This window comes from Rhinolophus hipposideros (assembly GCF_964194185.1).
Source record: "Rhinolophus hipposideros genome assembly, chromosome: 6".
Taxonomy (NCBI): Eukaryota; Metazoa; Chordata; class Mammalia; order Chiroptera; family Rhinolophidae; genus Rhinolophus; species Rhinolophus hipposideros.
In genome coordinates, this window is record NC_138052.1 from 48,732,367 (window position 1) to 48,752,213 (window position 19,847).

The window sequence follows — 19,847 nt, forward strand, 5'->3', positions numbered from 1 at the left end:
AGGGGTGCTATTCTGTATAGTTAACATCTAGTATGACGTGGGCATACCCAATCAGAAGCCCTTGCAGCGCCAGGGCTTAAGGGCCTAAACCTTTAGGTTTGTGAGAAAGTTGGTGTGTCCTAGGAGAGTGGCCAGAGCAGGGTGGGGGTAGGGTTGGGGGTAGTTGAACTTGGGGAGCTCAAGGCAGAGCTTTTGTCAACCAGCTCAGAATCACTGCAGCTATATCAACGGCACCTGCAGTGAGGTTCATCGTGCTCTAACTATAATAGCTTGGACCTCTCTCTCTCAAATAGTATGTGTATAACATTAAGAGGAAAGGCTAACTTGTAACCAATTTGCATGAAAATCATATTGCAGATATCTCCTAGTTTATTAAGTTATGGTCTCCAACAATTTTTCAACCTTATCAAGGTTAAAACAGTGTGATCTGATTTGTTAAAACAGTGTGAGCTCCAAGATTGCCTACTGAATTTGAACCTGCTGCACCCCACTTTTGATTATATTTGACTGGAGTTATTGATTGGCAGAGAAGCTCCCCCTATGTGCAGAGGGGCTCAATGTGGCAGCTGTTATCACCTATGGATACTTGATGATGTTCAGTTGGCTTTTCTCTGTGGCACTGGCTGCTCCCTTGGTACAAAGGCCCGTTGAGGTGAAGGGGCACCCTACCCTCACCCCCATGTGCACACACAGAGCTCCAGCTCTTCCATGGGACTGCACTTTACTTCTATTTCCGATGCAGGCTCCAAGGCAGGCTCCCCAAGGCATTCCGGAAGCCTTCAGCCTAGCACTTCTTAACCTTTTTTATGCCATGGGACCCCTTTGGCAGGCTGCTGAAGACGAGTTTAAATGCATACAATAACATCCATGGGATTATAAAGGAAACCAATTATATTTATACAATTAATACAATGTTTAAAAAATTGTAGTGTAGCAATGCATATACTTTTTAATTAACATATTACATAAGATCTAGCTGAGGGTCTAATAACTGCTATAATTTAAGATATTTTGCAACAACTGTGATGTGATGTAAAAACCTGTAGGTTCTACTGGAGACGAAGTCATAGATACTTTATTGCCACTGTGGTGTGTTGCCTACACTCATAATGAAAGGAAAAGCTAAACGTCAGTTAGAGGTTAGTGTAAAATTTTTTTTGTCATTCAAATTCACAGTAACTTTGAACTTTCTCTCCCCTGGTTAAGAACCACTGCAGAATAAAATTTCCCCAGAGGTCAGTACCTCAGTGGAGGCCTCACCCAAGTTCTGGACGCAGGAGCCTTTAGGCAACCCACACAGAGCTTAGAACTGCCTCTTGGAGGGGAAGTTCTTCCAACTACTCCTGGGCATTTGGGGGCAGGAAAGAAGGGCTCCTGAGCTTGGGAAAACACTTTAAACAACCCATCCTTTACTGTTGAAGGGGTTCTCAGGCTCAGAACACTTGGACACCAAGTTGTAAATTGCTGGCACCAATATGACTTCTCCCACAAACTTTCGTTTCCACCTGGGCACAGATTCCTGGGCGCTCTGGGTCAAGGCTGAGCTTTAGCTTTCTCTTCTGCTAAAAGCAAATACCCACCTCATAGAATTGTTAGGGGTAAATGAGTGTGAGCTGTAAATTGTACAGCACTACCCAAGTTTGTTCTAGTATCGTTTTTCACGGTGAGGTATTTGAGAGCCAATCCATGCAGCTCCATTCCCCAAGTATCTGGCATGCATTAAGCGCTCCATAAACACGTGTGGAATGAATGAATGAAGTCTGCATTTGCACGTGGGCCTCGGGCTGCGAGAACACGCTGCTTAAGGCGATCAGAATCGGCGCATCAGCAGCCCTTTCCTTTATACCAACAGATAGTAAACGCCTTTCTGGCTCTACGCCGAATGGCAACCACCATTCAAGTGCTTCTTTCCAGGAGGACCCCTGGGAGGGAGCTGCGGGGCCCCGAGCTCATCTGCACACCTCTCGCACCGCGGCTTCCCGGCCAGGTTCGGGCGGGCGGGCGGGCGGGCGGGAGCGGCGAGGGGCGGGCCCGGGAGGGCAGCGCTCCGACGCACCGCAGCCAGGCCGGCGGGGAAGGTGCCGGCGGCGGCCGGGCGGAGGGCGCGCGAGGAGGGGCCAGCGGGGTGGGGAGGGGCGGGGCCGGCGTCTCGTCACTTGATAAAACGCCTGCGAGTCTCCAGAGAACAACGGGCTCATTCAGCGGTCCGGAGCTGCCTGCGTGGGGGAGCGGCCGGGCGCAGCGCTCGACTCGTCCCGGGGGTGGGGCCCGACGCAGTGGCGAGAGGAGCCGAAGGTGGCCGCGGGAGCAGCGGCGCGGCAGCCTCGCACCGGCCCCGAGAGCAGCGCCCGGCTCCCCTCCCCGTGCACCGGCCCTCCCATGGCGGCCGCGGGGCAGCTGTGGCTGCTCTACCTGTGCGCCGGGCTCCTCCCGCGGCTCGGCGCCGCCTTCAACTTGGACACCCGCGAGGACAATGTGATCCGGAAAACGGGGGACTCCGGGAGCCTCTTCGGCTTCTCGCTGGCCATGCACTGGCAGCTGCAGCCCGAGGACAAGCGGCTGTGAGTTCCCCGACTCTTCCCACCCCCACCCGGGCGCCGGCCCTCCTCGTTCCCGCCGGCCGGCCCTGCCCCTCGGCTGCCCCGCCCGGGACTCCGCGGGTCCGCGCGCTCGGCCGGCCCCGGCCCCTTCTGGCGCCTCCCCCCACGCAGCCGGGGCTGGAGCAGAACCCGAGGGCCGACCCCTGCGCGCCGCGGCCGGGGTGCCAAGTGGAGCTGTCCTCCGCCCTGGGAGTTTACTTTTTTGTCTTTTAAAAAACTAAGTACTTTCCGGTGGTCCTTCCTCCCGGCGTTTGCTGGGAACCCGGCAGGTGGCAGCTTCACGTGTGTGTGTGAGGCGGGGGGTGACGTGGGGGGTAGGGTCGCCCTATCGCTGCGGTGCGGTTACTGGGAGCGCCGTTCCAGGAAGATCCAGGCCTTTTCCAAACTCGCGGAGCACTACGTCCCGCGGCAGACTCGCGCGCCCCGCAGAAGTTGGAAAGTCACTTTAAATTGTGCGTGGCTTTCCCTGCAGGGAGGGCGCTCCTGTAGGAGACTTTCACACCTCTCCTTTAAAAAAAAAAAAAAAAGATGGTACTAACCAACCACCTGCTCGCAGGACAGGATCAACAGAGAAAACAAGAGCCTCTGAGTGGTGTGCCGGGACCCCAGCCCAGGCCCCAAAGCCCCCGGCGGCACCCGAGGCCCTCAGGGTCGCTGCATTGGGCAGGCCCGGCCAAGGGGTGAAAGCAACAGGTCGGACCGACCTGGGCTGGGGCTTTGCAAACAAGGTTTGCAAGTGACAACCCCTGCCCCGCCTCCCCCACACACCCCCACCCCACCATAGCATAGCGCGGCTCCTCGCAGGAGAAAGTGGAGACCTGCACTCTTAGCTTCTTTTCTTTCTTAGACAGTGTTTCGTTCCCACATGATCAAACTATTTAGGCAGGAGAGGGTATTTGGGAGCTTAGTGTCCTTAATCGCAGTGGGGCTGCATTCTTGATCTGTGCTACTGAAAAATAAACTCACAAAAGGCCGCCCTCCCCCCAGGCCTTTAGTTGAACCAAGGTCCTTCCAGGACCAACCGAGCGGAGAAAGCAAAGTGCAGCCACAGTAAAGAGAGGACTTGGTGTTTAGAAGAGGCAAACGGGATTTTTAGAGCTGGAGAAAAATCTCTTGATTTCAGCAATTAAGAATTTTGGAATAGGGGACTATGGTGGGTCCCTGAATCTTAAAGTCAGATTTTTCTGACAACACTGGGGAGGTGGCTGGCGGGTGGTCTGTAGGCCTTGCCAGCTGCTTATACTCTGCTTTCTCTCTCTCAGTAGAAAGAATTGTTAAGCTGTAAATCTGAAGTGAAAGGTGGTTTCTGTTCACTCAGCTAATGGATCATGGTTACTGAATACTTAGGAGTGTGGGGATGAGGGAGAACTTGAACTTGTGCAGATGACTGTGGGCCAGCAGAGGGAATACACTCTCCTTGGCATTCTCGCTCCGTACCAGATGCCTGTTGAAGCTGATTGGCTTCCTTGAAATGCTTGTATTGGGGAAGTACTGGGGCAAGAAAAGATCCTTGGGGTGGGGATGTGCAAATTTCGCCAGGACGCTATCGTCACTGAGGTGGTTAGCAGCACACTTGCTGAACCTTGTTACTGCTGGTGGGCTTCTCTGCTGTTAGAGCTTCTGCAAGTTCTCCTGAGGGAAAGAATAAGACTGTTTTTGGGGTTTGATACTTTCTAGAAATGCTCTTCTTAGAGGCCGACAGAGGGACTGATTGAACCCTGGGACGGGGAGAGGCTCACTTGAAAGGGCTGCATCTTTCCCTAGAGCTTAGAGTATAGCAGTAACTACACTCTAGGGGCTGTGGTTTACGTCGAATGCTGCTCCCTACCCCTCTTCTTTTGGTAAAGTATTCTAGGTTCAGGAGCAGCGTTGTCCTCCCTGGAGAACAAGCACACACAGGCGATACCCACATCCGCTGTCACCTTTGTCAGTAAAGGATGCAGGTGTAAATAACAGCCAGTGAGGTCTAGACCCTACTACTTCTGGTCCAGCTTCCTAAACCCTGTACTCTCTGGGCAAGCTCAGTGGGAGTATTTTCAGGGAACTGGTGAGAGAGATCTGAGCTCAAATTTGTTCATTTGTTCTGGGCCATTTAGCAGCTGTTTTACTTTGAGCCTTACTTTATCTGTAAAAGGGAGATACTACTGCTTTATAGGGTTGTTGTGAGGATTAAGAGATAACATGCAAAGTGCTTAATTCTTGACTGGCATGAGTACTTGCTGACTAAATGTAGCTGTTGATGGTGATAAACTTAGAAGCAGTAATTGAATTTCTACTGTGTGCCAGTCACTGTACTGCTGTTAACATTTTGTGATTCTAAGACTGCCAAAGAGTAAAGCCAATGGCTATTGTAGTTTGGGTAACTGATGTTTTAAACTCTTGGTCACATTTGTGAAACCCATTTTCAAAACAATTTCAGTCCATCTTAATTAGATTTATAGCAAAAGTGAATTTTCTGAACAAGGGGCTTTGAGTCATAGAAGTGAAATATCAAAGATGTGTGGGAATATCAAATTAATGCACTGTTCTAGAAACCACCGTAGGTTTTTGTGGGTTAAGTTTTCTACAAAGCTATTAAAATATTTAATAACATCTTAAACTCTAATTCAGATTTTATGACAGAATAGTATTGTACCTGAGAGCCTTAAAACATATTGTGAGTTCCTAAAACTTTCGGGACTATAAAGGTGAACTAGAGACCATAAAACTTCACTCAGGTTTTTAGACTGTGTATTAAAAACGTTTCAGACTCCAAAAGATTATTAGATGGTTGGCTGGAGTTACTGGGGTCAGGGTCTGAACTCGTTGGAATCTTTCCTTTTTCATAGGTAAAGCTGAGTCACACACTCCCACCCCTAGCCCCTAGGTAGAGATGACATCTGTGGGTACGTCCATCCTGTGAATCATCATCACTCTTAGCACTTCTGGGAAGAGATGGATATATGTATGACTGTAGGGCAGAATCTAGAAGAGATTTGTATATATTCTCGTGGAGCAATTCTGGATTTACACCAACCCCCGTTTTCTTTTGGGGACTTTCTGATCACCACTATCTTCCAGAGGCTCTCCAGGTCCACCGTCACTTCTGTTCTGACTCTGTGATGTTTATTCTTCATTTTTCTCAGAACTGTGATGCTCCCACTTTTAAAATCATGTTTACTGAATGAATTAGGGATCATCTTGTCTGACTGGCTTCTTTTATACGTAGATAAGAAGCCAAAGCTGAAAGTTAAGAAATGCCTAAAAGTCTCACAATTGCTTCAAAATCTTAATAGAATCTGGATTTAAAGCTGATATTTCTGACTTGTGCTAATGCCATCTCTAAAAGGACAATTCAGAAATGTCCTTCAGAGCTAGAGAAATTGACCAGCATCTGAGTTTGGGAAATGTACTATGTTCGGTTGATTTATAAACTGCTTCCCCTATGGGTCAGGGCTATCTATTTAAATATCTGTGCTTGGGTTTTCTTCCTCTTGGCCCCTATTTCAACTGGCCTTGGATCAGCTTCTGGCGTTCTTTCTTCTTTGCCTGTCACCCCCTCTTCTTCTTCTGAAAAAAACCCGGTGAGACTGGTGACTGTGTCTAGCTAGGGATCAGAGCTGTCTTCAGGATGTGTACCTAAGCACTTGCTTCCTTGAATTCATTCAGAGTGTCATGTGACCCAGCACCATCATCCAGGGGCTGTGCTCGGTCACCTTGAGTCCTGAGAGTAGGGAAAGAGCCAAAATGGGCAGGGACACTTAGAGGAGATCTTAAGACTCTGCAAGGAAGCAGAAATAAACAAGTTTAATTTTAACACAGGCTGGTGTGAGACCACGCAAGTAATGACGTAGGGTTGAGAAAAAGTGTCAGAGTATTCATCTGGTATGAATAACTTGTTAGGAAAGTCAGGTGGCATGCTCATCACTGTTGTAAAGATGCTGTTACTCTGTGCTTAGCCACATAATACTCTATTTTAGCATAACAATATTAAGATTTAAGCTTTAGTAACCAAGTAGTAGAACTATGGCACATGGTTCCCTTAGGACCTTGCCCTTGGTTCAATATATTACTGTGGACAGAGTTGGCCAGTGAACTGTTTGGCACTTTCCCAGAGGGACAGTGGGGACATAAAGGCAAATACTATTGTGTGCTTAGATGATAGGATCAGTTTTACCTGGAATACTGATTGCTTCCAAGTCAGCCCGTCTTAAGAAAGAACATGATCATATCTCAAAAACCAGTTTAAATTTCTCTTGGAAAGCCTTTTTAGCCCAACCCACACTCCAGCAATTTCTTCTTCGTTTGAGTGTCTGTGGTACTTAGTATCATGTGTCTGACAATTCTGATGGTTTTGTGTTTAACTCTGCTGTTTTCAGAGGATGATCCAATCTCTCCCAACGGAATTATATGTTATGTGAGGGCAGGGGTCTTATGTTCATTTCTTTGCCTCCTCGCACCGACATATTATATGCCTTGCAAATACAATGGAGTCATACACTCAATTTAACTTGTGAGATCAACTCTTCTAGCTCAGGGTTGAGAGAGGGAGAAATCCCTTTATTTAACAACCCTTTGCCCTCCCTGCTCTAAATAGCCCTTGGTCTCCGTTGCCTCCAGGAAAAGGGAAGCTATAGACATAATGCTCAAAGACACCCAAGATGGTAATTCTCGGTTTTTGAGTTTTCAAGGGCATAAGTCCCAGCTAAGGGATTTTCAGGAGTGATTATTAATTACACTTGACCTTTGCCTTAAAGGCAGAATTAAGAACTTAACCCCAGAAATACAGGCTGACCTTCCCTGCAGTGGGTACTTGGGATTTGTTGGTTGTTATAATGAGACTAGATAGAGAAGGATGGCTGGAGAATGAGATCCTGAAAGCAGCTTGACAGGGGTGTGGGGGTCAAATGTGAGTAAGCATGTGAGGGCACTTTGTGAATTGATTAAAGCTTAGTTATTCAAGGACAGTAAGGGAATCTTGGATACATATATGTAACTCTTTAGGTTGGGTGGGGAAGTTGCTGACCCCTCCAGTGAGCTATAGAATGGAGATCTCTGCAGCACAGCTCAGAACAGCCTCTTGGGAGGGCGGTCAAGATGGAGCCCTGTAGTAATGGGCGCAGGCGGCAGAGGCAACCTCTGCTGCTTGTCTTCGCCGTCTGTGTTTGGGTACAACTCGGGAATCGCATAAACCTGGATGGTCATCAGGGAAACTTGGGGGAATCTCTTTGTAAAGAACACAATTCTAGGCTCAGCCAGGTCTGTTGCACTAGATGTAGTTTCCATAGATGTGATCCAAGAATCTGTTCTTAAGGTTTTCTAGGTTGGAGCTAGATTAGCTTTCCTTTTCTACACAGAAGGCAGCATAAGGGAGTGGATAAGAGCAGACTCTAGAGCTGGAGTCTAGATGCCAGCTAGAGTCGAGCTAGCCGGGATCAAATCCTGCTCTGCCACTGACTAGCTGTGACACTGTGCGGGATACCCACAATTCTGCACCCAACTCCAGTGTGTGAAGGTTTTCCCCACACACCACCAAACAATTCTCTGACTCCAGCTGGGTGTCCTGCAATTTAACTCAATTCTGACACTGTCTGCTTGGAGATAGCATCAAATCCCAAAGATTAAGGGCTCAGTCCTACAAGATGGCCTCACCCTGCTTCAGATACCGATCCCAAGGATTGGTTGTCACTTGTGCTTCTAATAGACCAGCTGGAGACTGGAAGTTACCACAACCCCCAAATTAATTGGGTTCAATTAATTTGTTAGAGCGGCTCACAGAACTCAGAGAAACATCTTACTTACTGGATTGCCAGTTTACTATAAAAAGATGTAATTCAGGAATGGCCGATGGACGAGGAGATGTATAGGACGAGGTAGGGGGAATGGCACAGAGCTTCCATGTTCTGTCGCAGCGTGCCACTCTCCTGGAATTTCCATGTGTTTACCAACCTGGAAGCTCTACAAGCTCCATCCTTTTGGGGTTTTATGGAGGTTTCCTTACCTAGGCATGGTTGATCGAAGCATTGACTTTTGGTGATTGAACTCAACCTCCAGCCCTTCTCCCCTCCCTGGAGGTCAGGGGGGTGGGACTGAAACTTTCAACCCTCTAATGAAGTGGTTGGTTCTCCTGGCAACCAGCCCTTCTCCTCAGGTACTTTCCTAAAGTCACCTCATTAGCATAACAAAAGACATCTTATTCTCATAATTAAATTCCAAGGGTTTTAGGTGTTCTATTCCAGAAACAAGGGACAAAGACCAAATATGTATTTCTTCTTATAAATCACAATACTTAACCTCTCTAGGCCTCTCTTTCCTGAGCTGTGAAGTGAGGATAGTCGTACCTTAGACTAATCCTGGCCCAGATAAGCACCTTCTGTTAAATAAAGGGTGGAAACCAAGGCTGTAAGAGGTGCAGTGGCCACAACAGGGCAGGCAAGTTGGTTGTAAATTCACATCTTCCATGCTTCCTTGCCTGTGCAGTATGCAGATTTTAAAACTTTAGCAGATTTTTGTTTGATAAACTGGCATTTAGAATTGCAAACCATGCTCTTTGGGAATTAACGTCAGAGGCTAGCTGTTAATTAGGCCTGTGCTTGGACAGGTAGATCGTTTCTTCGCCAGTGTCAGTTCTGTTACCTGATGGTCATCTCATCTGCTACTGTCTGGTTTTGCTGTTCAGGTAAACAAGGCAGGACAATTACAATTCGTTTACCTGTTCCAAGATTGGCGTGTTGGCAGAATGCCACCTTCCACAGGCCACAGGCCCCATTTCCCACCACACATAGACATACACACACGTCCTGGATTGCAGTGTTGGATATTGCTTTGACTTTATCCATCCCCAAACGGGCCAAAAAGACTTTAGAAAACTTTTAAGTTTCTAAAACCAGTTATGCTAAAGAAGACTGTTCTGAAGTAGAGGGAATGGGGAAAGGGCCACCAAAGCAACTGTAGAGGCAAAAACAAGTGACACGGAGCCATAGGTCTGCTCGCATGTTTATTTGCCAACTGGCTAAACATATTTGGCATGGCATGTAATCCGAAGATGGCTTTTGTTGAAAAGCCATTTCAGATATAGTATAAGAAAAGCCTTTTAGAGAAACATGCTTTCTAAGTCTGGGAGTATAGAAATGAAAATAAATTTTGGAAGAATTTGAAAGGCACACAGTGGTTAGTGATATGAAGAACAAAGCCCAGGGCAATGCCTCTTTACCCAAGGTCCACTTGCTTTGCATGGTGATAACAATGTCATATAATTTCTTCATTTTGAAAAGGACATTCATTTGTACCGAGGCTATTGTAAGTGTGTGTGTGTGTGTGTGTTATTACAGATGTTAAACATTTCAGACCCAGTGGGTAGGATGTCACTGACGCGTAAATCTCCTGAGCCAGATAACGTTTTTTTCATCCTGGCATTATCAGAGTCTTTCTCTACAGGGTATACCACTATTGCTCAAGTAGTCACTGTCTTCTATGGACCTGACAAAGCAACGTGGTATAAAGTTAACTAGAAGGTCCTCATCAAAGTGAATCACAGCCAGAGGTGTGGAATGGTTGTTTCCTGGTGTGGCTGCCCATTTGAAGTTCTGTTCTCCTTCCTCCTTGCTGAGCAGAGTAACGAGTCCTGCCTGGGTCCCTTTCCCACTGGTACAGCTTATCAGATGATGGCCTGACCCCCATCCTCCTCACTGGCAGGGTAGTTCTCTCTGTCCTTTGAGAATAAAGGTATTTTGAACTCATGAAGTAAAAATGTTTAGAACTCTGTAAGTCTCTGAAGGGATTGGAGATAGACAGGAAAATATATTTTAAATATCTGGGGTGAATGTGAGGTGTTGAAAACCTATTGATTAGGGTTTAAGGGGTCCAGCTTTGCTGTGACACAAATAAACCTAAGAGTTTTCAACAAGGAAAAGGTTAAAAAGGCTCAGGTGTGATCAGGTTATGCAGAGACATAATTCTAGGAAAACGATGTTTGCTATTGAGGCCTCATAGCTGCTCTCCTTAGAGGCAAATTGTATAGGGTCTTATGGTTATTGAAAGACTTTGGCTTTTACTCTTGAGTGAGATGGGAAGCCATTGGAGGGTTCTGAGAAGAGTATGACATGTTCTGACTTAGATTTTAATAGATTTCTCTGGCTGCTAGATTATTGAGAATGACTGTATGAGGGCAAGAGTAGATGCAGTGATGTTTAATTAGGAGGCCCCTCTAATAATAAGAGATAGTGGTTTGGACCAAGCTGGTACCAGTGAAGATAGAAGTGGTTGCATTCTGGATGTATTTTGAAGGTAGAATCAACAGAATTTCCTATGGATTAGTTATTAGGAAAGAGGAGAATGTCTGTAAGGTTTTTGGCTTGAGAAGCTGGAAGGATGAAGTGTGATGTAATGGTTTAGGGAGGACTGTAAGAGGAACAGATACTGGGGGAAGATCAGGAGTTTGATTCTGGACGGGTTAGGTTTGAGATGTCTTGACATCCATTCAAGTGGAGTTATTGAGTAGGCTGTCGAATAAGAATCTGAAGTTCAGGTGGAAAGGTTTGTGTTGGAGATACAGATCTTGGCGGCATTGGCTTCTAGGTTGCATTTAGTGATGGGCTGAATGATGAATGAGATGACCGAGGGGGTGAGGATGGAGACTAAGAACTCTCTGTGGGCATTCCCCTACCCCCGCAGAGATGAGCTGATGTGGGGCACCAGCACCAGAGACTGAGAGGATGGCTGGTAAGGGAGGAGAACTAGGAGATGTGTTATTCTGGAAGTGTTCTAGACAGGGAGTGATCCATCGGTTGTGTCCGATGACACTGAGAATTGGTCACAGCTCCAGCCATGTGGCAGCCTTCAGAGCACTGGTGGAGGGAGCAATGCCTGCTTGAAACGGGTTGGCAAGAGATTAGAAGAGGGATTGGAGACAAAGAATAGGAACCTTAAGTTTTGTGGAAGAGAGGAGGACGAGAGCTAAGGGGAAAATGGGGTCAAAAGGGAATTTTATCAGTTTTGTTTTAAGATGGAAGAAAATCATAGTGAGCTGGATCTTTGATGAGGATGACGCAGTAGAAAAGGACAAGTGAATGTCAGAGAGGTGAGAACTGCTGGTGTGATGTGGGTGGGGTGAGAGGGTTACACCAGTGGGGGAGTGAGTCTAGTTACCACATCGCAGAACAGAGGGGCACAGATACAGGTAGGTGGGTAGTTGCCCTGATGGAAGACTGAAGTTTTTTTCTGGTTGCTTCTGATTTCCCAGTGAATAACAGTAGATCATTAGTCCTAAGCTTCTCAATACTTGTGTAGAAGTTTGCCTTGTAGGAGTAAGAACTCCATTCTAGAAGACGTGAGATGTGGGGTTTGAATGCCATCTTCTTCACATTCTGTGGATTTGACCTTGGACAAGGTACTTGTCCTCATTAGTAAAATGGAGGTGCTACCGGCATCTACCCCATAGGGTTGTGCAGATTAACGGTGAGTATAAATCATTTAGCATATAACATAAAACAGGAGGGTTTAAAGACATTTTGAGCTTTCGGTGGTCGCTTTAGGCTCTGCGTAAAACATGAGTGTAATTCCCTCACAAGAGGAAGTTTTTATAGCTATCTTTATAGTCTTAGGGACAGCAGAGGTTACCCTTTGGGGGTCAGGTCACAGGTGAAGTTGCCCCATGGGTGGGGCTACAAGGAGAATTGGGGGCAGTTCACAGGCAGATGGGAACTGTAACATTGTCTTAAAGAGAGGAAGGGGAAATATGAGACTTGGAAGAAGGAAGAGAACATGGCAACATAACCTCCAGTTCCAATGCTATATTAGAGCTACAGAGAGAACCAAAGCTTTGTCTTTTGTTAAATTCTTACAAGGCTCATTTTAGGTGTTGAGTGAACATTTCTCACGTGGGAGTATCTGCCGTTCCAGAATCAGTTACTGTCTTGGATGGCACCGTGTCTGTGTGTCCTCCAGGCCCGGGAGACAGGTGTGGAGGGTGGACGGGAGCCAGGAACATGGCAGGGGCGCCGCGGCGTTGCTTCTTGCTCCTGCTGGGCTGGTTGATTGTCTCTGTGCGCCTGGTGCACATCTCCAGTGTTTCCCTGCGTGTACTGAATAAAAACGATGCATGACCTTGTTGAATTGTCAGGAATGTACTAGAGAGCACATTCAAAATACTGCCAATTTTCTACCTCTGCTTTCAAAATAAATAGTATAGGCTGAAGCCGTCACCTGAGGTAAATCTGAATCTGAAAGGAAATGGAATCATCTCTGAAGTTATACAACAGTGTGAACAATCAAGACCTTAGCACCCATTGCCCTGGGGTGTGGAACAAATTAAATATCGAACACCTCCCTGAGGTGGCATGGTGGTGCGTTATTTTTTTTTTAAAGTTTATCTCGTTATAGTGCAACGTGAAATATGTTCAACTTTTTAAAAAAATTTATTGGGGTGACAATTGTTAGTAAAGTTACATAGATTTCAGGTATACAATTCTGTGTTACATCATCTATAAATCGCACTGTGTGTTCACCACCCAGAGTCAGTTCTCCTTCCATCGCCATATGTTTGATCCTGTTTACCCTCATCTCCCACCCCCCACCCCTGTTCAACTTTTTAGTATAAAACAGGGTTCAAAGACATTTCAAGCTTCTGCTGGTCTCTTCGGGCCATGCCTCCAGACTCACTTGCCTTCCTCTGTCATTCAGCGCTTTTGTGAAAATGGTTGAGAAGCACTGACCAGCCCAACCTTTTTTCTGTAGAGGGATGACTGAGACCCAGAAAAGTCAAGTGACAGTTATGAAGGGGCAAGGTGGGCCCTGGCACTGAGCTCCCCGATGCCCAGTCCCCCCAGGTATGGCCACGCTATGCCATACATGTCTACCTTTCGGTACAGTGGCCTGTTCTTGGAATTAAACCTGTGCTGCATAATCTTGTCCTGAATAGAACAAACAGTATCTTAAGTTTTTAAATGTCTCCCGGCATAATGGCCTGGAATAGCAGTAGCAAATAATACAGCCACTGTCACCCTTTCCCCCTGCTAATCGGGGGACCTGCAAATGACTGTAGCAGTGTCTTTGCTGAGTCTCAGAATTCTCCAGGTCAGCATCACTTAGCCCCTGCTCACGCGTGGGTGTTTGCACATAAGACAACACCGGTTTGCCCTCTTGGCCTGGCGAAATCCCCTGCATATGGAAGGCACTTTAGAAATGTCTGCCTGAAACCATCGCTGCTGGTTTGTGAGCTTCTTAAGAATGAGGCTGACGGCTTGTCCATTTTTGGTTCAAATCTAGTGGACAGAAATGGGTGCCCAATAAGTATTTGTTGAGCTCTTTACGTTGATATAATTTCCCAAATATGTTGAAGACTTCTAGGGAATAGGAAGTGGGATGACAATTTCTTTAAAATGATCCCTTACACCCTGATGGTGTTGGTGGTGGTCCATGTCCCATTGTGCTAAATATACATAACATACACTTTACTGTCTTAGCCATTTCTAAGTGTATAGTTCAGTAGTGTTATATATATTCACATGGTTGTGAACACCCTGGTACTTCTTAAACTAATTCTAAAGTGCCCAGAAATGAGGCTGCCGTATTCGGCCATAAAATATTGGCAAACTAATCTTAAAATAACTAAATATAGAATTATGCTAAATCATATCATCTGACATATTCTAAAGTAGATTAGTGACAATGTAATTAAACCTTTAACAGATTTTATGGTAGCAGTTTAAAATTCCATCTCCTAGCTTAGTATGTGTTTTTCAATTTGTCAAAGGATTGCTTCTATGTACCTGTCTCCGCCTGTGGAAATCCAGGGTTCCCTATGCACATCCTTTGAGAAACCAGAATACTGTTAAGTCCTCACTTAACGCCATCGATAGGTTCTTGGAATAGGCAGAATGACATATAATGAAACCAGTTTAACCTTAGGCTAATTGATATAAGCAAGAGTGTTGTAACAGAACGACGTTATTTGAGGACCTGCTGTAATTTGTTTTAAGTTTATAAATGAGTTAAAGAGAAAACTGCAACGGATAAAAGGCTTGGCCATATTCATTTGTTTCTTGTGTCTTGCTGCTCCTACATAACTCTTAGTAGCTTTAAAATGAAACAGAGTGATGTCAGTGGCACACTGAGTTCAGGTTGAAGCTGAGGTTCCATTTGACATTTACGGGTCGAAGTTCACAAGAAGTGTGTTTGTTCAGGGAACACCAGATTAGACTAACAGCTGCTCCTGCTGGAAAGACCATCTTGAGCTTGTCTTGCAAATACTTTCCTCGTTCATACCGCACACATCTCACCTCACCCAGTCCCAGCTTCCTTAGAGCCATGTTAATCTATTACCTAGGAGTGGCTTTATTTTCTTCCTCTGTTCCTTATCTCTTTGATTTTCTAATGACTAATGTCTTGATGTCCCAAATCCTGCTGAGTGTGGTTTAACAGTTTCTCTTTATTTTTACTGATGTTTTCATTATGACTTTTCTAATAAGCTATTTGGGAGCTGTCCGAATAGAAGCTTCCTGTCATTCCTGAGTTGTGGGCCTTCTGAGGGCAGGGAGTTGGGCCTGATTTATCTGTTTGCCTAGAGCTCTAATGTGGAGCCCAGCATACGTCATTTCCTCAAAAAGAAAACAAAAATGTACCATTGAGGAAATCTAAGCCCCTGCTCAAGCCATAGGTGTTTTCATCTGAACAATAGTGGGTATATTCTAGTATTGTGACCCAACAATGCTTTTGTGGATTTCTTTACCATTGAAGCTGTTTAAACTACCTGCAGAAATTAGAAAGGAACCCAGGAAATGATCTAGAAAAGTAGACCATCTTCCTCATTTAATAAATCAACAATCGGAGACCTAGGATTTGTTTTGGGTCATGCAGCTGACTGCTGACAAAGCTGCACCTACATCTCCCCTCCCCTCTTGTCCAGAGGTGTCTCTGGTTTCCCACTTGAGCCTCTGGTTTCTGTCTCTACTGCCCACTCCTAAGCAGGGGTCTGTCTAGCCAATGTGTCTGTTTTTATAAATGTCACCAGAAGCTTAAGCAGATTTGTTCAAGTCCCACCAAACTCATCTGACAGCCTTTTCTCATCACAGAGAGTTGTCATCCCGAGTTCCTGACGTAAGCATTTCTCAGTGAGGAACCGGTCCTGGATTTGCCTCTGACCACACATCCAGGAGCAGTCATGTGTTCCCTTATGGATCCACACCCACTCTGTTATGCTCCTGGTTCCCTCCATTCATTCATGCTTTAGATTAGATGAAAGGTGCCTGACTCAGGCTGTGACTCACCCTAGCTCCTCCCTGTCACAAGTGACTGCTTCAGGGAGTCGGGGCAGTGTCCACAGCTTCCAAGACAAAGGTGTTTGAACCCTGCAGCTATTTATAAAGGTACCTACTGAGCTTTTGCTCTGCATATTGAGATGTCCCTGAACTGGACCGATTCATTCCCTGGTAAAGGAGGATAGGGAGGTGAGGGTTTTGTGTTGCTGGTTTTCCATAGCTGAGAGGGTCCCTTGAATGCTGTCAGCGCCGTGAAAGTGAGAGTCTCTCTGATGTCATTCTGTTTTATTCTTCACTTCCCTTGGCTATGGGGGAAAACTTGTCTACCTGTTTAGCTGTCTGAATTTCCTCTCCTCAGTATATTTCAACCTCTGCCCTCCATTCGCACTTGACTGTGTTGCTCAGGAGGCCAACACAGGGCATGGTGCATGGAACGTATTGTTTTATCTGCTTCTTTATTGGTGTGTTGTCATGCCTCTTGAATGGGCTGTAAAAATCAGTCTTTGACTTTTGCCTGCCTGCAACTGCCTACATAAAGTTAGCATGTGTGAGCTTGTCTTACGCAATTATGAGGTTTGCTTTCTTCATGACTTCTGGGCACTGATTCTAACCTCTGTGACCACCTCTGTCGTTTTCTCTGCAGGACTTTCAGTGACCCATTGTCCACTGACTGACGTCATTTTTAAAATTCCACTCTAAGTGTATTTTTGATTAGGTAATAGTCACATGGTACAAATATAAAAGCTACAAAAAGATGTGGAATGAAACTCCCCCCCCCATCTCTATTCACCCTATTTTTCCTGGAAGCAACCATTGTTTTACCAGTTTGTTGTGAATCCTTTCACGAGCACTTGTACGTTTATAAGCGAATATATAGATATAATACACACACAGTTTCTGCATGTATGATAGCATGCCGTGTGTGTTCTTCTGCACCTTGTTTTTTTTTCTTTTGGCATGTTTTAGTGCTCGTTTGATGTTGTAACCAAAGGGCTTCCTTAGGAGTTTTAATGTCTACATAGTGTTCAGTTTTAAGGATGAAGCATGATTTATTTCACCAGTCTGGATATTCAGATCATTTCTAGCCCTTTCTGTTAACAGCAGTGCCGCAGTGAAGACCTTTATGCCTCTCTCCTCTTACCTGAAGCAGAGGATCAGTTCCTAGTGCAATGGCTCGCATGATCATGGCCGATGCTGAAAGAGTGGCTGGCTGCTCTTCATCACTTTCTATCACTTACTCCGTCCTACCATCTGCTATCACAGGCTCCCCTACCACTGGGGTTGCTGGAATCTTCTCAGCTAGAGTTGATAGGCTGACGCCCAACCTGTTGCATTCTTGATGGCTTCAGTGTCTGTGCCCCACCTGTACCTATCCTTGTTAAAAAGCACTTGTGAAAATTAGCACGGCTTGTTGGAATATGCATTACTAGTAAGAGCATGTGCAGTGCTTCATCACTGTGTTGGCGTTTGCAAGGTTATTTGACATTGTTTCATTTGATCCTTGCAACACCTATGAGAAAATTTCGGTAGAACCATTCTTCACAGATAACTCATACAGATGACACCCTGCTAGTGGGTGGCACAGCCGACACTTGAACCTGCTGGGTCTTCTTGTAACTCCATCAGTATTTGCTTATGGTTTTGGCTTGCCAGTCTGTCATGGGGCGTGCACTATCTGGCGGTAGTTCCTGCTACAAGCACATAACATATTATCTCGATAATGACAGGCCCACGTAGGACTGAGGTTGAGCCATTATGTGCCAGTGAAGGAGTGCTAGTTGGTAAATTGTTGAAATACTTCTAGTTGGTAAATAGCTTTGCCCTGAGTGTCCCTCAACACTGCCCTGGCCACTCTTCCCTTAGAATGTTCCCCCGCCACCCATACTTCTCCCCATAATTCATCAATTAAAGGGGAAACATCCTAATACAACAGGGGTCTCTGGGGTGCAGCTCCAAAGATGCACTACCCTGTGTATCGATAAATTGCTCCCCAAGCCATACTGATACTAGTTACTAAATATTTTTAAACACATATTTAAATGCAGAAATGGAGTAGTAAACAATGTAAATGTTTAGCAGTGTAGCTAGCCGGCTGTAAATATTTATATAGGTAGACTTTATAAATTGTATTTCTTTTTGTCTCAGTATCCTATTTCTAAATCTTTTTTTTTTTTTTTTAACATGAAAGGCCTCTTTTGGTTTTGTGTTTTGCATTGTTGTTTTTGTTGTTATATGACAGTCTGGGAGCTGGTCTGAGGGGTCGGGATGAAGAAAGGGACAAAGAAAAATAGTCACAGGCACACGTATACCAGCTTCTAAAGAGGGTTCCTGGCAGCAGCAATGCGACACTTCATCATGTGTCCCGTTCAGCAGGACTGAGAGCTATGGCAGGTCCCGCTGGAAAGGGAGGCTGGGAAGAGTAGTCTTTATTCAGGGGGGCCTGATGCCCAGTAAAATTTCCTTCACTATGGAAAGAAGGGGAGAGCTGATATTGGGCAACAGCCAGCTGTCTCTGGCACTGCTACTAACGGCTACTAAGCGTGTTGTTTCAGTCATCTCATTTAGAAAATAAACTGTGTGATCATACTAATTTCCTTTTCCAAACATTGAAAAATGTGGATTTCCTAAGCGATTGAAATAGTAAAATGGATATAGCGACCTACCAGGTGTGTACTTTTTAAATATACCTTTTCTCTTCCTGATTTTCCTTAAAATACTTTACTGAAAAAATGATGGAAATTGAAAAATCACTTTTACAAATAAGTTATTTAATAACAGCTTTTAAGACAGAATTTTTTTTAAGAGTTAGGACTGATAATATTGATGCTTGGGACACTTGGCAAATAAAAACCTAATTGACAACACACTTGAATTTAAAATTATTAAATGTGACGAGAGATTATCAAATAAACTTTATTGAACAGAAATTTATTAATCATCTGCTATGTCTCAAGCACTGTGTGAAGGTGAGCTCACAGTCCAGTTCATACACGTGCTTTAACTTGGTTCCTTGAAAGGACAATTTACTAGAAGGACAAATGTGACTTGGCAACTGCAAAATCGGGTATCTGATAATTCAGAAGTACAGGAAGTGACCAAATGCCACCAACTGACATGGTCTGGCAGCTGCTTTGTGAGACTGAAAGAATGGTTGCTTGGAGACTTTCATTTTCCTTTTCTTACTGCAATAGACAACAGCATTTTATTATAGCTCTGAGTTATGTCTTACCAGTATGAGTTGCTTGGTCAGCGCTTTTCAGCTAATAATTTTATTTTTTAAATGAGGTCATTATCTATTTATACCTATACTTTATAAATTTGTGTTGAATTGAAGTAAAATTCTTGGCCCTTTTAAATGTCAGCCAATGTCTATTGTAATTTTGCCTTGTTGGGTGCCAATGGTATTTTTTTTCTTGAGATTATTTAAATCTTTACTGTTGGGAAATTAGAAGCAAGTTTGAACCAAGGTCACATCGAAAATTGATGCCAGGAATAGAAGCAGAATTCCTTCCCCATTCCCTTCATTTTGCTGATCTGACCACTATTGTTGGCATTCCATTTAAATGACTGAACTTCATGCCATGATTTTATATCTTTTGTTTTTTTTTCCTCTGGTAGATGGTAGAGATTTCTGAACTGGAGGGGGAGGTGAATGCTGTAGATAACAAAACATGTTCTGCTTGGTGTTCCTTTATTGCCTGAGTTCCCTTGTTCTCAGAGACACACCTACAGTAAAATGTATAGAGTCAGATAAGAGCTAGAACCCTCAGGCTCCAACATCACAGGAGTTTCATAGTCACTGGAAACTGGATTTAGTTCCATCATGTTTCTCCAATGAGACAAGAAAATAATTTTTGTGTGTGTGAAATTTGGGGAAGGCCAGGACAAAATTGACTGGGTTTTGTTCCAGATAAAGGTAACATATTCTTCGGGCCCCTGTGGCCTGAATCTCAAAGCACTTCACAGACCTTAATTATAACCAACCATGGTCTTGTAAATGACTCTTTTTTGA

General features: G+C 45.0%; 1 protein-coding gene across 1 annotated transcript in view; it reads left to right on the forward strand.

Moving 5' to 3' along the window:
• Positions 1 to 1,882: 1,882 nt before the first annotated feature.
• The window catches only part of ITGA6 (integrin subunit alpha 6), a gene marked incomplete at its 5' end in the record, with an annotated part of 60,207 nt that continues 42,242 nt past the window's right edge, over positions 1,883 to 19,847 (forward strand). The window contains one exon of the mRNA XM_081050772.1: positions 1,883 to 2,402. Coding sequence (XP_080906898.1) covers positions 1,883 to 2,402 — 520 coding nt within the window. The remainder of the gene's footprint in view (positions 2,403 to 19,847) is intronic.